The sequence below is a fragment of the Eriocheir sinensis genome, chromosome 57 (assembly GCF_024679095.1).
Source record: "Eriocheir sinensis breed Jianghai 21 chromosome 57, ASM2467909v1, whole genome shotgun sequence".
In the NCBI taxonomy this organism is placed as follows: domain Eukaryota; kingdom Metazoa; phylum Arthropoda; class Malacostraca; order Decapoda; family Varunidae; genus Eriocheir; species Eriocheir sinensis.
The window spans coordinates 4,583,577-4,606,298 of NC_066565.1; the positions used below are offsets into that span (position 1 = coordinate 4,583,577).

The window sequence follows — 22,722 nt, forward strand, 5'->3', positions numbered from 1 at the left end:
TTGTCTCTCACAAAGCCAACCCAGTGAGCATTATTGACTTCTGGGCAGCATGTCACATGCCTGTACAGCCGGAGTTGGCATTCACAGACTATGCAGGTAATAGGCCTCGAATCAGTCTCCAGAGTACAACGTAAAGCGAAGACTTCATTCTAGCAATATCCCATGACTCTGTGCACACACTTATTACCAATGGCATCAGTCTGCTTCTTCAAGTCACTATATAGTGTCCATGTCTCACGGCAATAGAGTAAGACAGGGAGCACAAGGGACTTGGAAGATCTGGATCTTTGTCCTGTACAGGTATCAACAACACAGTACTCTGTAAAAAAATAACAATTCATAATAGTCAATAAGACGTGTATCTTCAACCTTTGTCTGTTCCCTAAGGAACAGACAAAGACAACATTACTCTCTCCATTCCTCTTTGTGGACTTCTCAGCTTTCAGGTAGTTTGTGGAGGCACTCACTCAGTCCCACAGTTGCTAAGCTGAACAGGTCATCTAAAATTTACTAAATTCTTTTAAACTTCATGCTGGTGTCTGTATGTTTTATTAGCTTCTGCAGTGCTGGCAAAGCCTCCCCACCACAACACTTCCTGCACTAGTGACTCAAGGCTGCACACATTACACGTGTTACAACATTACATTCAACTGTCACAACAACCATTGCTAACACCAAACTTTGCAGCAGATAAGAAAACCACACACTGTACACATGAAAATAAACATCCTAGGCAGCAACACAGTACTTGCCGAGCCTTGCATCTCCTAACTATCATTACCCTCTTAATCGTCCCCACAACCTTAAGCTACCCCTTCACGTAATAAACACCAGTAAGACACAAGATTACAGAGAATGTGACGAATGACGGACAGAGAAGACACGGTGAAACACACACACACACACACACGCATCATGGGCTCTCACAGGTTATAAGAACAAGAACAAGGTAAAGAAACGAGACAGACAAAGACACAAGGGCAGACATGTTTATACTGTATGTTACAAATTACTCCGGTGAGAGGAGGTGCTGGTGCTGCAGGTGGAGAGGCGAGGTGACACAGACTAAGTTATACGCAGTGCATGTTACAGAGAAGAGCTTTACAATATGTGGTGGAATTAGAAGTGAGTGAAGTTGAATTTGAAGTGAGTTTTAAGTGGAATTGAAGTGGGATGGATTTACATTAGTGTGGCAAAAGGGAGACATGTTATCTTTGTAAGCTTTTATAGTAATGAGTGGCTAGTAGAGAAAAGAATGAAGCCAGGGTAAAGAATAAAATTAAATAAAACTTTGAGGAAGTCTTGTGGGTATCATATCTTGACTCGTAAGGATGAACATCAGGGAGGAGTGAGTATACGACCATTAAGAGTGGGAGAGACTCATTGCCCAGCCAACCCCATGAAGGAAAATAAGGACCACTGAAAAGAAGAAATATGACTCATAAGACTTGGACCAAAAAGTGGCTGCTACAATTCAGTGAAGAAAAATGTAAAGTCCTACACCATGGCAGGGGATATCCAGCATAACAACACAACATGGGAAACACTCCACTATCCACCACAGAGGCAGAGAAAGACCTGGGACTGTATGCTACCAGGCTACCAGGGAAAGCCAAATCCGTGCCAATCGCAGCGGACGGGTTAAGTGAAATCTGAAGTAGGTTGTGAGATTTGAAGTGAGATGAAATTATGTTAGTGCGGCAAGAGACACTTTACGTCGATCAATCTTAACCTTATGATCATGGCAAGCTCGTGCATTACTTAGAACCAGCTCAGTTTGTATCCCAGAGTGACCCACCATGCACCATGCTACAGGAAGAGTACAAATAACCATAAAATATACAACTGACTCATAGCCTGTTCAACCCCAAAAGAAAGAATAAGGATGTTAAATGAGAAGATAGAATATACAATAGTTAATAAGGACTCAATACACCTCTACTTCAACGCTGCCAGATTGTCGTACTCAGCCTCCTGTGTTTCCTGATTTCCGACCCAAAAACTGCCTCCTCGACCCCAATAACTGGTTTCATATGTAGTTATCGTTAAAATGGTTAATTATTGGTGATTTTTGGGAATACTTATGAGTCAGAAACCGGTAAATACGAGGCTCTGAGTACGATAGTCTAGCAACCTTGCTCTACTTCCCTTGAGATAAGAATGGAGAGGAAGGAGTACTAGTGCCATATTCTTAAACATTTTGGCACTCAAGTCCACATTTGTCCTGGCTTTCGTAGGACTTGTGGGCTCCTTCATGGGTAGTTTTATGACCCTGGTGGTAGTTTAACCCGGTAGCAGCGACGGGGCAAATTTGTGGCTTTACCGTGTAGCAGCGATAGGCCAAATTTGCGCCATGATATAAACCCCCCAAAGTAGATGATGCATAAACTGATGACAAATGCTTTGATATATATTGTGAAATGGTTTGCGTGAGGGGTGATTTTTTCTCATTACTCTCGCTTAGTGGGGCCTTTAAGAAACATGATCCCCGCTGCTACCAGGTTAACAAAGCATCTGTACCGAAAACGGGAAAAAACGCTTATGAGAACCTGACTAATCTCCTGATCGGCCTTTGGAAATAATTGATGTGAGCGGCGGAAGAGTCTGAGAATACCAACCTTTCAATCCCCGCCAACAAGTCCACCAACGGAAAGGGAAAGTGGGGATCAGTGTCACCAGCTCTCTTCAGAAAGGTCAGTAGCACATAAGATGAAGGATAATATAAGTACAAAATAATATGGCAATCTGAGAACCTGTACAAACTAGGCAGCTAATATAAACAGTACTATAGAAAATACATATATACAAAATGACAGACAACTGAACCTGATTAACCCGGTATCAGCGACGGGGCAAATATGTGGCTTTACCGTGTAGCAGCGACGGGCCAAATTTTTGCCATGATATAAACCCCCAAAATAGATGATGCATAAAGTGATCACAAATGGGTTAATATATATTATGAAATGGTTTGCGTGAGTGATGATTTTTTTCTCATTATTCTTGCTTAGAGGGACCATTAAGAAACATGATCCCCGCAGCTACCGGGTTAACAATGACTATAAAAAGAAAGCAAAAACAATATTCTGAAGATCCAAAAGGTGGTCTAGGAAACTGAAGTGTGTGGAGGAGAAGGGGAGTAAGGGAGACATTTTTTTGAAGTTTGCACATCACAAGAACAAGATAGAAACGTCAAGGGAAACGCAACCTTCAGTACACCAAATTCAAGTTCTCTTTTCCCTTTGTAATTTAAACTTATTTCTTGTTCGTCTTTTCCCAGAGCTAACGAGAAAAAAAATTAGTCCCTCATACCCTTGGACACCTCAATCCCGTTACAATTTAAACTTATTTCTTACAAAGGACCCGAGGTGAACCGTTTGGTGTTAGTAAAATATATGGATCTGTTCGGAAAAGTATATTTGTTTACTCTCAAAGTATGGCTTGATTCTGAGCTTCCATGAACTGCATCAAATAAAACAGTAAAATATGGAGCTATTATGAGTCTTAAAATATGGTTGATTTTGACCTTTCATAAATAGTAGACAGTAAAACACATTAGTAAAATATTGAGCTATTCTGAGAAGTATATTTGTTTTGTCACTCTTAAAATATGGCTTGATTCTGAGCTTCCATAAATAGTACGAAACAAACCATCCAGTGCTTAGTAAAATATGAAGCTATTCTGAAAAGTATATTTGTTTTGTTACTCTTAAAATATCACGATTCTGAGCTTCCATAAACTGTACCAAACAAACCATCCAGTGCTTAGTAAAATATGAAGCTATTCTGAAAAGTATATTTGTTTTGTTACTCTTAAAATATGGCTTCGTTCCGAGCTTCCATAAATAGTACAAAACAAACCATCCAGTGCTCAGTAAAATATGAAGCTATTCTGAAAAGTATATTGGTTTGGTCACTAATAAAATATGGCTTGATTCTGAGCTTAGTAAAATATGAAGCTATTCTGAAAAGTATATTTGTTTTGTTACTCTTAAAATATGACAATTCTGAGCTTGCTTAGTAAAATATGAAGCTATTTTGAAAAGCATATTGGTTTAGTTACTCTTAAAATATGGCTTGATTCTGAGTTTAGTAAAATATGAAGCTATTCTGAAAAGTATATTTGTTTTGTTACTCTTAAAATATGACAATTCTGAGCTTCCATAAACTGTACCAATCAAACCACCCAGTGCTTAGTAAAATATGAAGCTATTTTGAAAAGCATATCGGTTTAGTTACTCTTAAAATATGACGAATCTGACCTTTCATAAATTCTACTATATAAACCAGCCTAGTAAAATATTGAGCTATTCTGAGAAGTATATTGGATTGGGGTTAACTCTTAAAATATGGGTTTATTCTGACCATCTTCCAAATAAACTGTCTGATGCTTACTAAAATATGGCTCTGTTGTGAAGGGTATATCGTGTTACTTGCGTTCTGGGTTTGTTACAACACTCTCCAGAGTACCACAGTAAAATATTTTGCACTAGACGTAAGCTATGGTGTCGTTCTGCCCATGTAATACCACTAGAAAAATACACTTATCTCAGGAACAGCTGGCAACGAAGAGGTGCAGAAACATAACAAAAGTGACGAACTAGATGGTAACAGCGGTGCATTGTGGCGTAAGGAATGGCACGGTGTTAATACCCTGATGTGCTTGACGGGAAAACGAAAACACGTCGATACTTGAGAACGTAAGACCGAAACGACAACATAAAAGACTCAGATAAAAAACAGATAGATAATAAATGGAATAAGAGGGATAAAAATAAGAGCTCATAGGGAAATCAACAATGCATAGATAGATAGTACCTCGGAAAGCCTAAACGACAACATAAAAGACTCGGATAAAAAATAGGTAGATAATAAATGGGATAATAGAGGGATAATAAATGGAATGAACTCTAATAATAGCTTGTAGGGAAATCAACAATGTATAGATAATTTAGCTACGTAAGACCGAAACGACAACATAAAAAAGACTTGGATAAAAAAAAATAGGAGTGAAAATAAATGGGATAGAGGGATAATAGGTGGAATGAACTATAAGAGCTCACAGGGAAATCATGAATGTATAGATAATTTAGCTACGTAAGACCGAAACGACAACTTAAAAAAGGCGGATAAACAAATAGGAGTGAAAATAAATGGGATAATATAGGGATAATAGGTGGAATGAACTATTAGAGCTCACAGGGAAATCATGAATGTATAGATAATTTAGCTACGTAAGACCGAAACGACAACTTAAAAAAGGCGGATAAAAAAATAGGAGTGAAAATAAATGGGATAATATAGGGATAATAAATGGAATGAACTATAAGAGCTCGCAGGGAAATCAACAATGTAAAGATAATTGAGCTACGTAAAAGGCCTAACAATACGTATGACCAGAACGATAACAAAGGTGGCTCGGATAAAACAACAGGCGAGATAATAAATGGAATGAACTATAAGTGCTTGAAGAATGTGAATAGGAAAGACGACAGCAAAGTAATCACAATATATGGCCGTGGTGGAGGAAAATCTGGATACAGTCGTCCCTCAAATAGTATGGTTTCCAAAAGTTCGGTTTCAGTTTTATGTGGATTTTCATTGAAGATTTTTTAAGGATTTTTTAATTTCCCGACGAGCAGGAAATTTAAAAATCCTTAAAGATCTTCCATGACAATCCGTATAAAACCGAAACCAAACTATTGGAAACCGTACTATTTGAGGGACGGCTGTATATGTTACTTGGTCAAAACACAACTTCCGAAAATACTGACGCGGAATCATAAATGAGTCTTGATTTTGAAGCTACAGAACCCTTAAATGTAATAGTTAAATAAATAGAGAAGAATGTGAATGTGTAAGAAAGACAACAGCGAATGATCATAATAAATGGCTGTGCTGGAGGAAAATCTGGATATATGTTACTTGGGCAAAACACAACTTCCGAAAATACTGACGTTGAATCATAAATGAGTCTTGATATCGAAGCTACAGAACCCTTAAATGTAATAGTTAAATAAATAGAGAAGAATGTGAATATATAAGAAAGACAACAGCGAATGATCATAATAAATGGCTGTGCTGGAGGAACGCTGGAAATACACAACTTGGTCAAAACACAACTTCCGAAAATACTGACGCAGAATCATAAAGCACTCTGTCTTGGTACCAAAGCTCCAGAACCTTAAAATATAATAAATAAATAAAACCAATAAATACATGAATTGATAAATTACTTAAGTACAGATGAACATTAGGTGATAAAAGCAAACTGTGTGTGTTGTTAAGTACTCTGAAAAAACAGGACAAGAATTCCGACTTATAAGGAACCGAAAACAAAATGAAAGTAGCTGAGAGGCGGTGGCTGAGTGGTTAGCGTGCAAGCGTGGTGAGCCCGTGGAATTAAGTTCGAGTCCCACCAAAACACACTGATTTTTCAAGTCATTGTCGAGAGGCGGAAGATTACCCACATGCTGCCCAGACCTTCAGTCAACCCTAACTTCAGCGACTTCATTCAAGTGGAGCACCGGGGGCAGCATGGGCCAAGCTGAGTCGTATATCAAGGCAGCCACTATAAATAAAATTCGTCTGAACCCCTAACAGGCTGGGGCCAAAAAATAAATAACTAAATAAATAAATAAATAAAAAATACTTGCCGAGACAAACCTGAATTGAAGGATTTGAAAAAATAAAATAAAATTGCTGAGAATAATCTGAATGAATAACCAAGACGACAAGTCCGACTTAAAGGATTTGAAAGGAAAAAAAAAAAAAAATCACCGAGAATATATCTGACTGAATAATCAAAGACTACAAATCCGAGTTAAACGATTTGAAAACGTTATGAAAATCGTCGAGAATAATCTATTGGTAACTGCTTTGGGGTTAACATTTGCATTGCTTTTGTCAATGTTAGTTAAGCTTGAATGAAAAAGTTGAAACTATGACTGAATAACCAAAGACGACAAACATGACTTAAAAGAATTGCAAATGAAATTAAAATCGCCAAAATTAATCTACAACTTAACATCCAAAGACGGCAAATCCAACTTAGACGATCTGGAAACATAGTGAAAATGTCCTAAAATGGAATTAAAAAGAGAAACTAACCACATAACTGTTAATAAATACTATGCTATGTGAAAATCAGTCCTCAAAAATATCATCGAAAAGAGAAACTAACCACATGACTTAATCAATACTAACAAACCTAAAATATCTGGTGTTTGTTATTTGTTGGAACTCTGACGTGGAATGCTGGTGTTGACGGACGAGGAAGTGCAGTGCCTTACAGAACAGTGTAGCCGACCCTCTAGTGAGCGCGTGAGGCACCGAGGAAATTCAAGCAAGATGGAGGTGTTATCTTAATGAACCTTAGCAATTTGGGACTAGTGGAGCTTTTTTTTCTTTGTGTGTGTGTGTGTGTGTGTGTGTGTGTGTGTGTGTGTGTGTGTGTGTGTGTGTGTGTGTGTGTGTGTGGAGCCAGGCCAAGGGTGTGTCATATGGAAACCCTTAAAAAAAAGCACTAAATGAAGGTCTAATGTACTTTTTATGTGTGTGTGTGTGTGTGTGTGTGTGCTGTTCCTACCTTCTTTCTCTTCTCTCTCCCTCTTTTATGCTTTCTTTTCATCTCTCTCTCTCTCTCTCTCTCTCTCTCTCTCTCTCTCTCTCTCTCTCTCTCTCTCTCTCTCTCTCTCCCTCCTACTTGCCCCTCCCTCCTCTGTCAATGTCACTACCATAGCAGTCATCAGAGTCACTGTCACTTTGATTCTCCCGCGCTCTACTTCCGCCTGGAGCAGAGGAACTGCTTGACGCGTCACGAGACATGACAGATGTATTCCGAACAAAAGTGGAAAATGATCTGTGGCCTTCGGTAGGCTGCGCGCCGAGATGAATGAGAGTGTGTACGGATGCCAGATGCCTCCACCATTCTTCTGAGTCAAGAACTGGCGGTATATTTGAAACGTAGGGAGCGTAGAATGTGATGATTTTATATATGATCCCCGTACAGGTGGGGCGTGTGGTAGCGCACTTATATACATGATCGCCGTAATGTAAGGGTTAACAGTCCGACATGACGGGTTAGCGATCTTCTAAACCAATACCAAAAAACTTGAAAAATTTCTCGTGTAGTGTTTAATCGTTGTGTTTAGGTTGAGAATTATGAGGAAGCTGCACGGAAAAGTCTCTTATGTATCTGGTCTTGCATTGAAAACCTAACCATTGTGGAGTGTAACAGATTGAAAAGTTTGGTTCGAGCGATTGCAAAGCCTCTCTGATGGACTATAAAATCGGCTTCGTGTTTTAGTTTGGTTCGAGCGATTGCAAAGCCTCTCTGATGGACTATAAAATCGGCTTCATGTTTTAGTTTGGTTCGAGCGATTGCAAAGCCTCTCTGATGGACTATAAAATCGGCTTCGTGTTTTAGTTTGGTTCGAGCGATTGCAAAGCCTCTCTGATGGACTATAAAATCGGCTTCGTGTTTTAGTTTGGTTCGAGCGATTGCAATGTCTGATGGATTATATAATCATCTTCGTTTTTTGGCGATTGCAAAGCCTCTCTGATGGACTATAAAATCGGCTTCATGTTTTAGTTTAGAGTGGGGTCCGAGCCTCTCTGATGGACTATAAAATCACCGTTTTAGTTTGGTTGACATTTAGCCTCTCTGATGGACTATACTATCGGCTTCATGTTTTACCAAATATTCTGTGGACATTAAACAACTGATGGACTGCAAACATTGACTATCTGTGTTTTAGTTTGGTTCGAACATTGCAAAGCCTCTCTGATGGACTATAAAACTTTTTTTTTGTTGTTTCTGCAAAGTCTGATGGATTATATAATCATCTTAGTTTTTTTTTGGGGGGGAATTCAACATTGATACACATATGAAGTCCGCAACACATTTCTCTTTCCTCATTCACAATGTTGCCATATCACCGCCAAGACATCGCTCTCTCTCACATGTCATCTACATACTATGTGAAACTGTGTACCAAATATTCTGTGGACATTAAACAACTGTGACGTGGGTGCAAACATTGACTATCTCGGTGACTGGAACACTATTATGGCAACTTTTTTTTTTGTTGTTTTGTTTTTGCTTCATGTTCACATCCTGCAACACTTTGATAACAAGGCCGCAACACACATTTCTCTTTCCTCCTCCTCAACATTCACATCCTGCAACACTTTGATAACAAGGCCGCAACACACATTTCTCTTTCCTCCTCGTCAACATTCACATCCTGCAACACTTTGATAACAAGGCCGCAACACACATTTCTCTTTCCTCCTCGTCAACATTCACATTCTGCAACACACTGATAACACTGCAACACTAATCTGACTTCACTTTTCCTTTTTCCTCCTCCACATTCACATTCTGCAACACACTTATAACACTGCAACACTATTCTGATGTCACCCTTTTTCATCCCCTCACATTCAAACTCCGCGACACATTTTAGTAATAAGACTCGTAACACTCTTCTGATGTCATTTTTCTTTCCTCCCATTCTGACATCTTCCTTCCTTCCTTTCCTCCTATCCTGACATCACTCTTCCTTCCTTCCTTTCCTCCCATTCTGACATCTTCCTTCCTTCCTTCCCTCCTATCCTGACATCACTCTTCCTTCCTTCCTTTCCTCCCATCCTGACATCATATCTATTCCCTCTCTTTCCTCTACGTTCACACACCTGCAACACTTTCATAACACTATAAGACTACTCTGACATCCCTTTCTCTTTTCCACCACCACATGACGTAAATATGACGGCACACCTCGCTCTCAATACGTAACGAACTCAACACATCGTACGACATTCCACGCGCCCACGAGAAAGACGAAACTAAGACATTCGGATAACGTAACCGTGACTCAAATTTTGGCATCAACGGATAGGACGAGATTGTAAAAACACACCTCATTCTGAATTCCTAACTATGTGTCAAATTCTTAAACATCACATTCTTTTTGCGTTCATAGAAGAGCTGGAACTAACTCTCTGGTATTGTAGATATGACAAATTTTCATCCATAGATTAGATACATATATATAAAAACACACCCCTATTCTGAATTTGCAACTATGGGTCAAATTCTTATATACTTTACATTTCTTTTGAGTCTCGAGAAATGATGAAGCAAACTCTGGTAATGCAACTATGGGTCAAATTCTTATATACTTTACATTTCTTTTGAGTCTCGAGAAATGATGCAGCAAACTCTGGTAATGCAACTATGGGTCAAATTCTTATATACTTTACATTTCTTTTGAGTCTCGAGAAATGATGTAGCAAACTCTGGTAATGCAACTATGGGTCAAATTCTTATATACTTTACACTTCTTTTGAGTCTCGAGAAATGATGAAGCAAACTCTGGTAATGCAACTATGGGTCAAATTCTTATATACTTTACATTTCTTTTGAGTCTCGAAATGATTTGAGTCTCGAGAAATGATGCAGCAAACTCTGGTAATGCAACTATGGGTCAAATTCTTATATACTTTACATTTCTTTTGAGTCTCGAGAAATGATGCAGCAAACTCTGGTAATGCAACTGTGATCATTTTTCTTCATCCATGTATCAGAAACAAAGGGTAAAAACATCCTCCCATTCTGAATTCCTAACTATGGGTCGAATTCTCATACTTCACTTTCCTTTTACGTTCATAGAAGAGATGGAACTAACTCTCTGGTACTGTAGCTATGTTAATTTTTTCCATCCACAGATCACTCACAATAGACACACACCCCATTCTATTCGTAACTATGGCTCAGGCTATCGTACTTAACACTTCTTCTATACCTCAAAAATATACGTAACTCATGCTCTTGTAATGGAACTATGATAAATTTTCCCATCCATTGATCACACACAGAAATAAAGACATCTTCCCTCCCGTTCTGAATTACTTCTTCTATACCTCAAAAATATACGTAACTCATGCTCTTGTAATGGAACTATGATAAATTTTCCCATCCATTGATCACACACAGAAATAAAGACATCTTCCCTCCCGTTCTGAATTCCTAACTATGGGTCAAATTCTCATACCTCACATATCTTTTTACGTTCATAGAAGAGATGGAACTAACTCTCTGGTAACGTAACTATGATAAATTTTTCCATCCACAGATCACACACAGAAATAAACACACACACACCCCTCATTCTGAATTTCTAACTATGGCTCAGGTTATCGTACTTAACATTTCTTCTATACCTCAAAAATATACGTAACTCATGCTCTGGTAACGAAGCTATGATAAATTTTTCCATCCATTGATCACACACAGAAATAAACACACACACACCCCTCATTCTGAATTCTAACTATGGTTCAGGTTATCATACTTAACATTTCTTCTATACCTCAAAAATATGCGTAACTCATGCTCTGGTAACGAAGCTATGATAAATTTTTCCATCCATTGATCACACACAGAAATAAACACACACACACCCCTCATTCTGAATTCCTAACTATGGCTCAGGTTATCGTACTTAACATTTCTTCTATACCTCAAAAATATACGTAACTCATGCTCTGGTAACGAAGCTATGATAAATTTTTCCATACACAGATCACACACAGAAATAAAAACATCCTTCCGTTCTGAATTCCTAACTATGGGTCGAATTCTCATACTTCACATTTCTTTTACATATCGAGAAACAAAGTAAAAAGTCCTCGCATCATAACTAACCATCAAATTCTCTTACTACATTTTTTTTTTTACCTCCACAGATTATCACATGTCCCATCCTGAATTCGTACCTATGACTTGATTTTTTTACGTCTCAAGACACAGTATAGGTAACACGTACTAACGGCATAATTATCGATCAAATTCTCTTACATTAATTTTTTTCACTCGCACATAAATCACACATCCCATTCTGAATACTACGACTCAAATCCCATAACTTGATTCTTTTATAGGCATAGAAAGGACATTCATACCGACATTTATCTTCTCGTTACATAATCAAAACTTCATCTCTCTTACACAACTTTTTAAGCAATGTAAGCACCAACATATTTTTTCTTATTTCGTAACCAAAATTTAATTCCACTGATGCGATATTTACCTAATGGAAACACCAACACATTTCTTCTCATTACATAAACAAAATGTAATCTCTTACGAAACTTTTTAAGCAACGTAAGCACCAACATATTTCTTCTCGTTATGTAACCAAAATTTAATACCACTGATGCGATATTTACCCAACGTAAGCACAAACATATTTCTTTTCGTTACGTAACCAAAACTTAATCTCTCTTACGCAACTTTTTAAGCAACGTAAGCACCAACATATTTCTTCTCGTTACGTAACCAAAATTTAATTCCACTGATGCGATATTTACCCAATGGAAACACCAACACATTTCTTCTCATTACGTAAACAAAACGTAATCTCTTACGCAACTTTTTAAGCAACGTAAGCACCAACATTTTTCTTCTTGTTACGTAACCAAAATTTAATTCCACCGATGCAACTTTTTACCCAATGGAAACGCCAACATATTTCTTTTCGTTACATAGCCAAAATCTAATTCCACTGACGCGATTTTTAACCATTGAAAACACCAACATATTTATTTTCATTATGTAACCAAAATTTAATTCCACTGACGCGATTTTTACCCAATGAAAAAAACACATTTCTTCTCGTTACGTAACCAAAATTTAATCTCTCTTACGCAACTTTTTAAGGAACGTAAGCACCAACATATTTCTTCTCATTACGAAACCAAAATCTAATTCCACTGATGCAGTTTTTAAACCGATGGAAATACAAACATATTTCTTCTCATTACGTAACCAAAATTTAATTCCACAGATGCGACTTTTTAACCAATGAAAACACCCAACGTATTTCTTCTCATTACATAACCAAAATTTAATTCCACAGATGGGACTTTTTAACCAATGAAAACCAATATATTTCTTCTCATTTCGTAACCAAAATTTAATTCCACAGATGCGACTTTTTAACCAATGAAAACACCAATATATTTCTTCTCATTACGTAACCAAAATTTAATTCCGCAGATGCGACTTTTTAACCAATGAAAACACCAATATATTTCTTCTCATTACGTAACCAAAATTTAATTCCACAGATGCGAGTATTTAACCAATGAAAACACAAATATATTTCTTCTCATTACGTAACCAAAATTTAATTCCACAGATGCGACTTTTTAACCAATGAAAACACCAATATATTTCTTCTCATTACGTAACCAAAATTCAATTCCACTGATGCGACTTTTTACCCAATGGAAACACCAACGTATTTCTTCTCATTACGTAACCAAAACTTAATCTCTCTTACGCAACTTTTTAAACAACATAAGCACCAACATATTTCTTCTCATTACGTAACCAAAATTTAATTCCACTGATGCGATTTTTACCCAATGAAAACATCAACATATTTCTTCTCATTATGTAACCAAAATTTAATTCCTATGATGCGATTTTTACCCAATGAAAACACAAGCATATTTCTTCTCACTACGTAACCAAAATTTAATTCCACTGACGCGACTTTTTACCAAATGAAAACACCAACATATTTCTTCTCGTTACGTAACCAAAATTTATCATCACTTACGCAACTTTGTAACATGCAGGAAAAGCAAAATTCTCTTCATTACGTAACCAAAACTGGACTTCACTTCTGCGACTTTGTAACAGACGAGAGAAGCAACATATTTCTCCTAGTTACGTACCCAAAACTCAATAGCACTTACGCGACTTTATAACAAGCGGGAAAAGCAAAATTCTCTCCATTACGTAACCAAAACTGGACTTCACATATGCGACTTTGTAACAGGCGAGAAAAGCAACATATTTCTCCTAGTTACGTACCCAAAACTCAACAGCACTTACGCGACTTTATAACAAGCGGGAAAAGAAAAATTCTCTCCGTTACGTAATGAAAACTGGACTTCACTTACGCGACTTTGTAACAGACAAGAGAAGCAACATGTCTCCTAGTTACATACCCAAAACTCAATAGCACGTACGCAATTTTATAACAGCGGGAAAAGAAAATTCTCTCCATTACGTAACCAAAAACTGGACTTCACATATGCGACTTTGTAACAGATGAGAGAAGCAACATATTTCTCCTAGTTACGTACCCAAAACTCAACAGCACTTACGCGACTTTATAACAAGCGGGAAAAGAAAAATTCTCTTCATTACGTAACCAAAAACTGGACTTCACAAATGCGACTTTGTAACAGACGAGAGAAGCAACATGTCTCCTATTTACGTACCCAAAACTCAATAGCACTTACGCGACTTTATAACAAGTGGGAAAAGTAAAATTCTCTCCCGTTACGTAACCAAAAACTGGACTTCACTTATGCGACTTTGTAACAGTTACGTACCCAAAACTCAAGAGCACTTACGCGACTTTATAACAAACGGGAAAATCAACGTTTCTTCATTACGTAACCAAAACTTAACCTCACTTATGCAAATTTTCAACAAACGGAAAGAGATAAAAACGCCGAATGCTCAACCTGGATTTAAATTATTGTAAGGCAGTGGAAAATTGTGTAACTATGGCTATGTTTCCCTTCTTATGCGAATTCTTAACAAACGAAAAAAGACAAAAACACTGAATGCTCAACTAGGACTCAAATCATTATACGTAACATTCTCTAGGCAGCGGAAAACACGTAACTGGTGCAATGATTTCCTTCCGATTTCATAACTACGCCACAAACCACCACAGCAGCCACTACAAATATAATTTGCCCGTGCCACTAACAGATTAGGGCTGTCCATGAGGCCCCTCAATCGAGTCTCCCAGCACGACACTGTTTTGTTCACCTAAAGCTCTCTATAACATGATAATCTGATACCGAGGGTCATGTAACAAGGCATTTCAACCCCCTAGCACACCCATTTGACAAGACTTTCATAGGAGGTGTGGGCATTTCCAGGGGTAGTTTTATGACCCTTCTTCTGTACCATGAACCTAGGAAACACATATTTGACAAGGCTTTCGTAGGAGTTGTGGGGATTTCCAGGGGTAGTTTTATGACCCTGGTGGTAGTGTGACCCTTCCTCTGTACCATGAACCTAGGAAACACATATTTGACAAGACTTTCGTAGGAGTTGTGGGCATTTCCAGGAGTAGTTTTATGACCCTGGTGGTAGTGTGACCCTTCTTCTGTACCATGAACCTAGGAAACACATATTTGACAAGACTTTCGTAGGAGTTGTGGGCATTTCCAGGGGTAGTTTTATGACCCTGGTGGTAGTTTGATTCTTCCTCTGTACCATGAACCTAGGAAACACATATTTGACAAGACTTTCGTAGGAGTTGTGGGCATTTCCAGGAGTAGTTTTATGACCCTGGTGGTAGTCTGACCCTTCCTCTGTACCATGAACCTGAAGAAACACTCATTAGAACCTGACTGACCCCCTCTTTGACCTTTAGAAATAGATGTGAGAAGCGAAAGAGTCTTATAATACCGACCTGAAACCGAGACATGAGTTAGCTAAGACATGTTTTGGCGGTCACGGAAAATGCCTAACGGAATCTTTTTCAAGACATGATAATCTGATATTGGAACCAAGACATGAGTTAGCTTAGACATGTTTTGGGGTTCACAGAAAAGCCTTATGGAACATTTTTCAAGACATGATAATCTGATACTGGAACCAAGACATGAGTTAGCTTAGACATGTTTTGGTGGTCTCGGAAAAGCCTTATGGAACCTTTTACTAGACATGATAACCTGATATTGGAACTGAGACATGAGTTAGCTTAGACATGTTTTGGTGGTCTCAGAAAAGCCTTACGGAACATTTTTCTAGACATGATAATCTGATATTGGAACCGAGACATGAGTTAGCTTAGACATGTTTTGGTGGTCTCGGAAAAGCCTTACGGAACATTTTTCTAGACATGATAACCTGATACTGGAACCGAGACATGAGTTAGCTTAGACATGTTTTGGGGTTCACAGAAAAGCCTTACGGAACATTTTTCTAGACATGATAATCTGATACTGGAACCGAGACATGAGTTAGCTTAGACATGTTTTGGGATTCACAGAGAAAGCCTTATGGAACCTTTTACTGGACATGATAATCTGATACTGGAACCAAGACATGAGTTAGCTTAGACATGTTTTGGTGGTCTCTGAAAAGCCTTACGGAACATTTTTCTAGACATGATAATCTGATATTGGAAGCGAGACATGAGTTAGCTTAGACATGTTTTGGTGGTCTCGGAAAAGCCTTACGGAACATATTTCTAGACATGATAACCTGATATTGGAACCGAGACATGAGTTAGCTTAGACATGTTTTGGTGGTCTCAGAAAAGCCTTACAGAACATTTTTCTAGACATGATAACCTGATACTGGAACCAAGACATGAGTTAGCTTAGACATGTTTTGGTGGTCTCGGAGAAGCCTTATGGAACATTTTACTAGACATGATAACCTGATACTGGAACTGAGACATGAGTTAGCTTAGACATGTTTTGGTGGTCTTGGAAAAGCCTTACAGAACATTTTTCTAGACATAACCTGATATTGGAACCAAGACATGAGTTAGCTTAGACATGTTTTGGTGGTCTTGGAAAAGCCTTACGGAACATTTTTCTAGACATGATAATCTGATATTGGAAGCGAGACATGAGTTAGCTTAGACATGTTTTGGTGGTCTCAGAGAAGCCTTACGGAACATTTTTCTAGACATGATAATCTGATATTGGAACTGAGACATGAGTTAGCTTAGACATGTTTTGGTGGTCTCGGAAAAGCCTTACGGAACATTTTTCTAGACATGATAATCTGATATTGGAACCGAGACATGAGTTAGCTTAGACATGTTTTGGTGGTCTCGGAAAAGCCTTACGAAACATTTTTCTAGACATGATAACCTGATACTGGAACTGAGACATGAGTTAGCTTAGACATGTTTTGGTGGTCTCGGAAAAGCCTTACGAAACATTTTTCTAGACATGATAACCTGATACTGGAACTGAGACATGAGTTAGCTTAGACATGTTTTGGTGGTCTCGGAAAAGCCTTACGGAACATTTTTCTAGACATAACCTGATACTGGAACTGAGACATGAGTTAGCTTAGACATGTTTTGGTGGTCTCAGAAAAGCCTTATGGAACATTTTTCTAGACATGATAACCTGATACTGGAACTGAGACATGAGTTAGCTTAGACATGTTTTGGTGGTCTCAGAAAAGCCTTATGGAACATTTTTCAAGACATGATAATCTGATACTGGAACCAAGACATGAGTTAGCTTAGACATGTTTTGGTGGTCTTGGAAAAGCCTTACGGAATCTTTTTCTAGACATGATAGTCTGATATTGGAACTGAGACATGAGTTAGCTTAGACATGTTTTGGCGGTCTCGGAAAAGCCTTACGGAACATTTTTCTAGACATGATAACCTGATACTGGAACCAAGACATGAGTTAGCTTAGACATGTTTTGGCGGTCTCGGAAAAGCCTTACGGAACATTTTTCAAGACATGATAATCTGATATTGGAACCGAGACATGAGTTAGCTTAGACATGTTTTGGTGGTCACGGAAAAGCCTTACGGAACATTTTTCTAGACATGATAATCTGATACTGGAACCAAGACATGAGTTAGCTTAGACATGTTTTGGTGGTCTCGGAGAAAGCCTTACGGAACCCTTTACTAGACATGATAACCTGATATTGGAACCAAGACATGAGTTAGCTTAGACATGTTTTGGTGGTCTCGGAAAAGCCTTACGGAACATTTTTCAAGACATGATAATCTGATATTGGAACCGAGACATGAGTTAGCTTAGACATGTTTTGGTGGTCTTGGAAAAGCCTTACGGAACATTTTTCTAGACATGATAACCTGATATTGGAACCGAGACATGAGTTAGCTTAGACATGTTTTGGTGGTCTCAGAGAAGCCTTACGGAACATTTTTCTAGACATGATAATCTGATATTGGAACCAAGACATGAGTTAGCTTAGACATGTTTTGGTGGTCTTGGAAAAGCCTTACGGAACATTTTTCTAGACATGATAACCTGATATTGGAACCGAGACATGAGTTAGCTTTGACATGTTTTGGTGGTCTCAGAAAAGCCTTATGGAACCTTTTACTAGACATGATAACCTGATATTGGAACTGAGACATGAGTTAGCTTAAGACATGTTTTGGTGGTCTCGGAAAAGCCTTACGGAACATTTTTCTAGACATGATAATCTGATATTGGAACCAAGACATGAGTTAGCTTAGACATGTTTTGGGGTTCACGGAGAAAGCCTAACGGAACCTTTCTTTTTAGACACATTAAAATTCTATCGGTAAAATTAAAACCAGAGGCGTTATCACAATTATCGAGACACCTTATTTGGCGGTACCTTTAAATCAGGATATGAACTTAAAACAATCTCTCTCTCTTTCTCTCACTCTCACTCTCTCTCTTTCTCTCTGGTTACATCTACATTCTTTTTTTCTTTATTTTTTTTCTCTCTCTCTGCTTATATCTTCATTATTTTTCTTTCTTTTTTTTCTCTCTCTCTCTCTCTCTCTCTGTCCCCTCCCTCTCTCCCTCCCTCTCCCTCTCTCTCTCTCTCTCTCTCTCTCTCTCTCTCTCTCTCTCTCTCTCTGTCCCCTCCCTCTCACTCTCTGTCCCCTCCCTCCCTCCCTCTCCCTCTCTCTCTGTGTCCCCTCCCTCCCTCCCTCCCTCTCTCTCTCTCTCCCTGACAAATGACTGGCTATCATACCAACCATCATCATCACCATTACATCAATACTGTTATTATTAGTACCATCTCCACCACCTCATCACCTCCGTCATCACCACCAATACCTCACCACCAATACTGTCACTGTTGTTAGCCTCACCACCACAAGGAGCACACAGCTGGTCGTCCCTACACGTAAAATCTCTCGTTAAATAAAAATAAATAAATAGAAGTTTGTGTATTGCGATTGCTTTCAACTTCTGCCTATCATTCCTTCCTTTCTTTCTTTCTCTCTTTCTTTCATTCTCTCTCTCTCTCTCCCTCTCTCTTCTTAGCCTTTCTTCCTTTCTTTTTCTTGCTTTCTTTCTTCCTTTCATTCTCTCCCTCTCTCTCTCTCTCTCTTTCCTTACCCTTCCTTCCTTTCTTTTTCTTTCTTTCATTCTCTCCCTCTCTCTCTCTCTCCTTACCCTTCCTTCCTTCCTTTCATTCTCTCCCTCTCTTCAAACCTTTACCCTCAGACCCCCCTCTAACTACCCATAACAGTTCTTTGGGTCTTTCTCCAGTCAGTCCCAGTTCCTCTCCTTCACCTCTTGGTCATTCTACAGTCTCTCAGTCTCTCTCTCTAGCCCAGTCTAACAGTCTTTCTCTACCATGAATTTCCCTTAACCCTCCATCAACCCTTAACCTCAGTCTTCCTCCAGTCAGTCCCAGTCCCTTCTCCTTCATCTCTTGGTCATTCTAGTCTCTCAGTCTCTCTCTAGCCCAGTCTAACAGTCTTTCTCAATCATGAATTTCCCTTAACCCTCCAGCAACCCTTAACCTCAGTCTTTCTCCAGTCAGTCCCAGTTCCTCTTCCTTCATCTCTTGGTCATTCTACAGTCTCTTTCCAGCTCAGTCTAACAGTCTATCTCTACCAAACCTTTCCCTCAACCCTCCAACTACCTATAACCATTCCATTTCCTTCCGTTCCCCGTTCTCATCCCTTCCATCGCCCCAATACTTTCCATTCCCCTCTCCTTTCTGTATCTCCATTTTCCGTCCCTTCCCATCTTTCCTCCTTCACTCCTCTCTTTCCTCCACTCATCTACACACACACACACACATAGACCATCACCCCCACACCTTCCACCCCCTCTTCACTTCCTCCATTCTTCGTCCGTTCCCATCTTCCCTCCTTCTTCCACTCATCTAGACACACACACGCACACACACACACACCATCACCCCTACACCTGCAGTATGAGACCAGCGGCTGATATGTTGTCCCCCCCGCCGGCCGTGTGTCGTACGGTGGTGCACACTAACACGGGGGCGATGCAGACCTGCGGAGCGACGGACTGGGTTAGGTTTGAGTCAGGTGAGATTTTTATTTATTTATTTTTATTTTACAACAGAGGAGTTATTTCAAAGGCATAAAAAGAGGTAACAAATGTGAATAAAAAAAGCCCGCTACTCACTCCTATGTCATTATTATATATTAAGGTTGAGCTATTATTGAACGCGGGAGAGATAGATAGATAGATAGATAGGGGCATGGTATATGGAGGTAGTATTTCAAGGGCGTTCATAGATTTGAGACTGGTGGGATTTATTTTAGCGTAGAAGGAGAGGGAGGAGAAAGAAGGGGGTGTTAAAGAGGGAGGGAAAGAGAGGAGAAAGAGGGAGGGAATGAGAAGAGAGAAGGGTAAATGAGGGAGGGAAAGAGAAGAGGAAGAAGGGGAGGAAAAGGGAGGGAAAGAGAAGAGAAAGAACAGGGCAAAAGAGGAAGGGAAAGAGAAGAGAAGGAGGAGGAAAAAGAGGAAGGGAAAGAGAAGAGAAGGAGGAGGAAAAAGAGGAAGGGAAAGAGAAGAGAAGGAGGAGGAAAAAGAGGAAGGGAAAGAGAAGAAGGAGGAAAAAGAGGAAGGGAAAGGAAGGGAAAGAAAAAGAGAAAGAAGAGTGAGGATGAGAGAAAGAATGAGAAGATAGAGAAAGCTTGTGATGAAGATGGTCAAACTCTCCTGTACTATATCTCTGGGTTACAGCACCTCCCTACACCCCTCCAAGCATCCCTATCCCACCCCTCACCCCCTCCCATCCCTCCCAGCATCCCTATCCCACCCCTCACACCCTCACCCCCTCCCAGCATCCCTATCCCACCCCTCACACCCTTCCTTGCCTCCCCTTCACTCACCTATCACAAACCATACCTTCCCTCTCCTTCCCCATCCCTGCCAACACCTCATCTCTCTTCCCCATCCCTCCCAGCATCCCTATCCCACCCCTCACACCCTTCCTCACCTATCACCCCCCACCCACCCCCGGCACCCACCTCCACCATGCCCCCGTCCTCCGTCCAGCACGCAACAGGCCGCTGGTTGTCAAACATGATGCGTCCAGCACCCGCCGCCTCGGAGAGAGTGAAGCCTTCGTCCATCAGCATCCGGGCGTGGTCGAGGCTGATCTGTGGGCGGGAGATTTTGTGAAGTATCGTTTTATTTTTTTATTTTTTTTATTTTTTTCTGTTGCGAGTTGTTCTCTTCTTCATTTTACATTTTGTTTTGCTTTGTTCCCCTTCTCTTTTTTCTCCTTCTTTCAGTATTTTTTTTTTTACTGGTCTTCTCTCTCTCTCTCTCTCTCTCTCTCTCTCTCTCTCTCTCTCTCTCTCTCTCTCTCACACCAAAACAGTCCACCATCCACTTCAAAATTCTTCATTCCTTCCCTTTTTGCATTTTTTTTTCCACATTTTCTTCCTTCCTTCCTTGTTCTCTCCTTCCTTCTTTCCTTTTCTTTCTTCTTTACTTTCTCTCCTTCCTTCCTTGTTCTTTCCATCCATGTTCTCTCCCCCTTTCCTTCCTTCCTTCCTTCCTTCCTTCCTTCCTTCCTTTCTTTCCTTCCTTCCTTCCTTCCTTCCTTTCTTTCATCCCATGTTCTCTCCCCCTTTCCTTCCTTGTTCTTTCCTTCCATGTTCTCTCCCCCTTTCCTTCCTTCCTTCCTTCCTTTCTTTCCTTCCTTTCTTTCCTTCCTTCCTTCCTTTCTTTCCTTCCATATTCTCTCCCCATTTCCCTTCCTCCATCTTTCTTTTCTCCTTTCCTTCCATCCTTCCTTCCTTCCTAATTACCACCATTACTACCATCATCATCATCATCATCATCATCATTATTACGTACCTCCGCGTTGCCGCACACATGTCTGTTGGCGGTGAGGGCAGCCTTGGTGGCGGCCGCGAGGGTGTTGGGCCAGCGCGCACCCTTCCGTACCATGATGGCCTGGAACGCGAGGGTGTGAAGGTGCAGCCGTGTCAGTCTCCGCCGGCCGCTGCTGCTGCTGCTTCGGTTGCTGTCGGAGGTGGAGTCCCCGCCCAAGTGACTGGTGGAAGAGGCGGAGGTGGTTGCGTTTATTTATTTACTTATTTTTTTTACGAGAAAGGAGGATGATGAGGGTGGAGGTATGTAATGATGATGATGATGACAGCAAGGAAGGAGAAGGGGAAGATAATGTGAGCACGGAGGTACGTAACAATGATAATGTGGGAGGAGAGGAGGTGGTTGCGTTTATTTATTTACTTATTTCTTTTACGAGAAAGGAAGACGATGCGAGGGTGGAGGTACGTAATGATGATGACAGCAAGGAAGGGGAAGGGGAAGATAATGTGAGCACGGAGGTATGTAACAATGATAATGTGGGAGGAGAGGTGGTTGGGTTATTTACTTATTTTTTTTACGAGAAAGGAAGATGATGCGAGGGCGGAGATACGTAATGATGATGATAATGACAGCAAGGAAGGAGAAGGGGAAGATAATGTGAGCACGGAGGAACGTAACAATGATGGTTGGGTTATTTACTTACTTATTTTTTTTACGAGAAAGGAAGATGATGCGAGGGTGGAGGTACGTAATGATGATGACAGCAAGGAAGGAGAAGGGGAAGATAATGTGAGCACGGAGGTACGTAAAAATGATAATCTGGGAGCAGAGGAGGTGGTTGGGTTA

General features: G+C 39.8%; 1 protein-coding gene and 3 long non-coding RNA genes across 53 annotated transcripts in view; 1 reads left to right on the plus strand and 3 right to left on the minus strand.

Annotated features, from left to right (window-relative positions):
• The first annotated feature begins 4,018 nt into the window (after positions 1–4,018).
• On the plus strand, positions 4,019–7,700 carry LOC126984653 (uncharacterized). Its single transcript, XR_007737240.1, has 2 exons — positions 4,019–7,446; positions 7,483–7,700. It is a non-coding gene; the product is annotated as an uncharacterized LOC126984653 (long non-coding RNA).
• Positions 7,701–9,293: 1,593 nt separating this feature from the next.
• On the minus strand, positions 9,294–14,946 carry LOC126984658 (uncharacterized). 5 transcript variants are annotated; one of them, XR_007737290.1, is made up of 6 exons: positions 14,382–14,946; positions 12,238–14,241; positions 11,379–12,098; positions 10,930–11,229; positions 10,510–10,811; positions 9,294–10,415 (listed from the first exon to the last, which is right to left on the minus strand). It is a non-coding gene; the product is annotated as an uncharacterized LOC126984658 (long non-coding RNA). The 5 variants fall into 5 exon arrangements; XR_007737289.1 differs by having other exon boundaries at positions 12,238–12,510; positions 13,287–14,937; XR_007737292.1 differs by having other exon boundaries at positions 12,379–14,938.
• A 31-nt stretch (positions 14,947–14,977) lies between these two features.
• LOC126984656 (uncharacterized) lies at positions 14,978–18,623 on the minus strand. 44 transcript variants are annotated; one of them, XR_007737262.1, is made up of 10 exons: positions 18,091–18,623; positions 17,735–18,001; positions 17,447–17,644; positions 17,200–17,357; positions 16,936–17,110; positions 16,580–16,757; positions 16,316–16,493; positions 15,672–16,047; positions 15,327–15,582; positions 14,978–15,222 (listed from the first exon to the last, which is right to left on the minus strand). It is a non-coding gene; the product is annotated as an uncharacterized LOC126984656 (long non-coding RNA). The 44 variants fall into 44 exon arrangements; XR_007737280.1 differs by having other exon boundaries at positions 14,995–15,118; positions 15,223–15,582; XR_007737242.1 differs by lacking the exon at positions 16,580–16,757 and having other exon boundaries at positions 14,978–15,582; positions 16,316–16,404; positions 17,025–17,110.
• Positions 18,624–18,753: 130 nt separating this feature from the next.
• Positions 18,754–22,722, minus strand: part of LOC126984660 (ADP-dependent glucokinase-like) — a 29,004-nt gene continuing 25,035 nt past the window's right edge. For 2 of the 3 annotated variants that reach the window (XR_007737294.1, XR_007737295.1), the window contains exons 8-11: positions 21,901–22,099; positions 21,063–21,194; positions 19,575–20,076; positions 18,754–19,439 (exon numbers count right to left, since the gene is read on the minus strand). Coding sequence is in view for 1 of the 3 variants with exons in the window: in XM_050838517.1 (XP_050694474.1) it covers positions 19,981–20,076; positions 21,063–21,194; positions 21,901–22,099 (427 nt within the window). In the remaining 2 variants the exon portion in view is untranslated. Of the gene's footprint in view, positions 20,077–21,062; positions 21,195–21,900; positions 22,100–22,722 lie in introns of all 3 variants that reach the window. The other variant, XM_050838517.1, reaches the window with a different exon arrangement.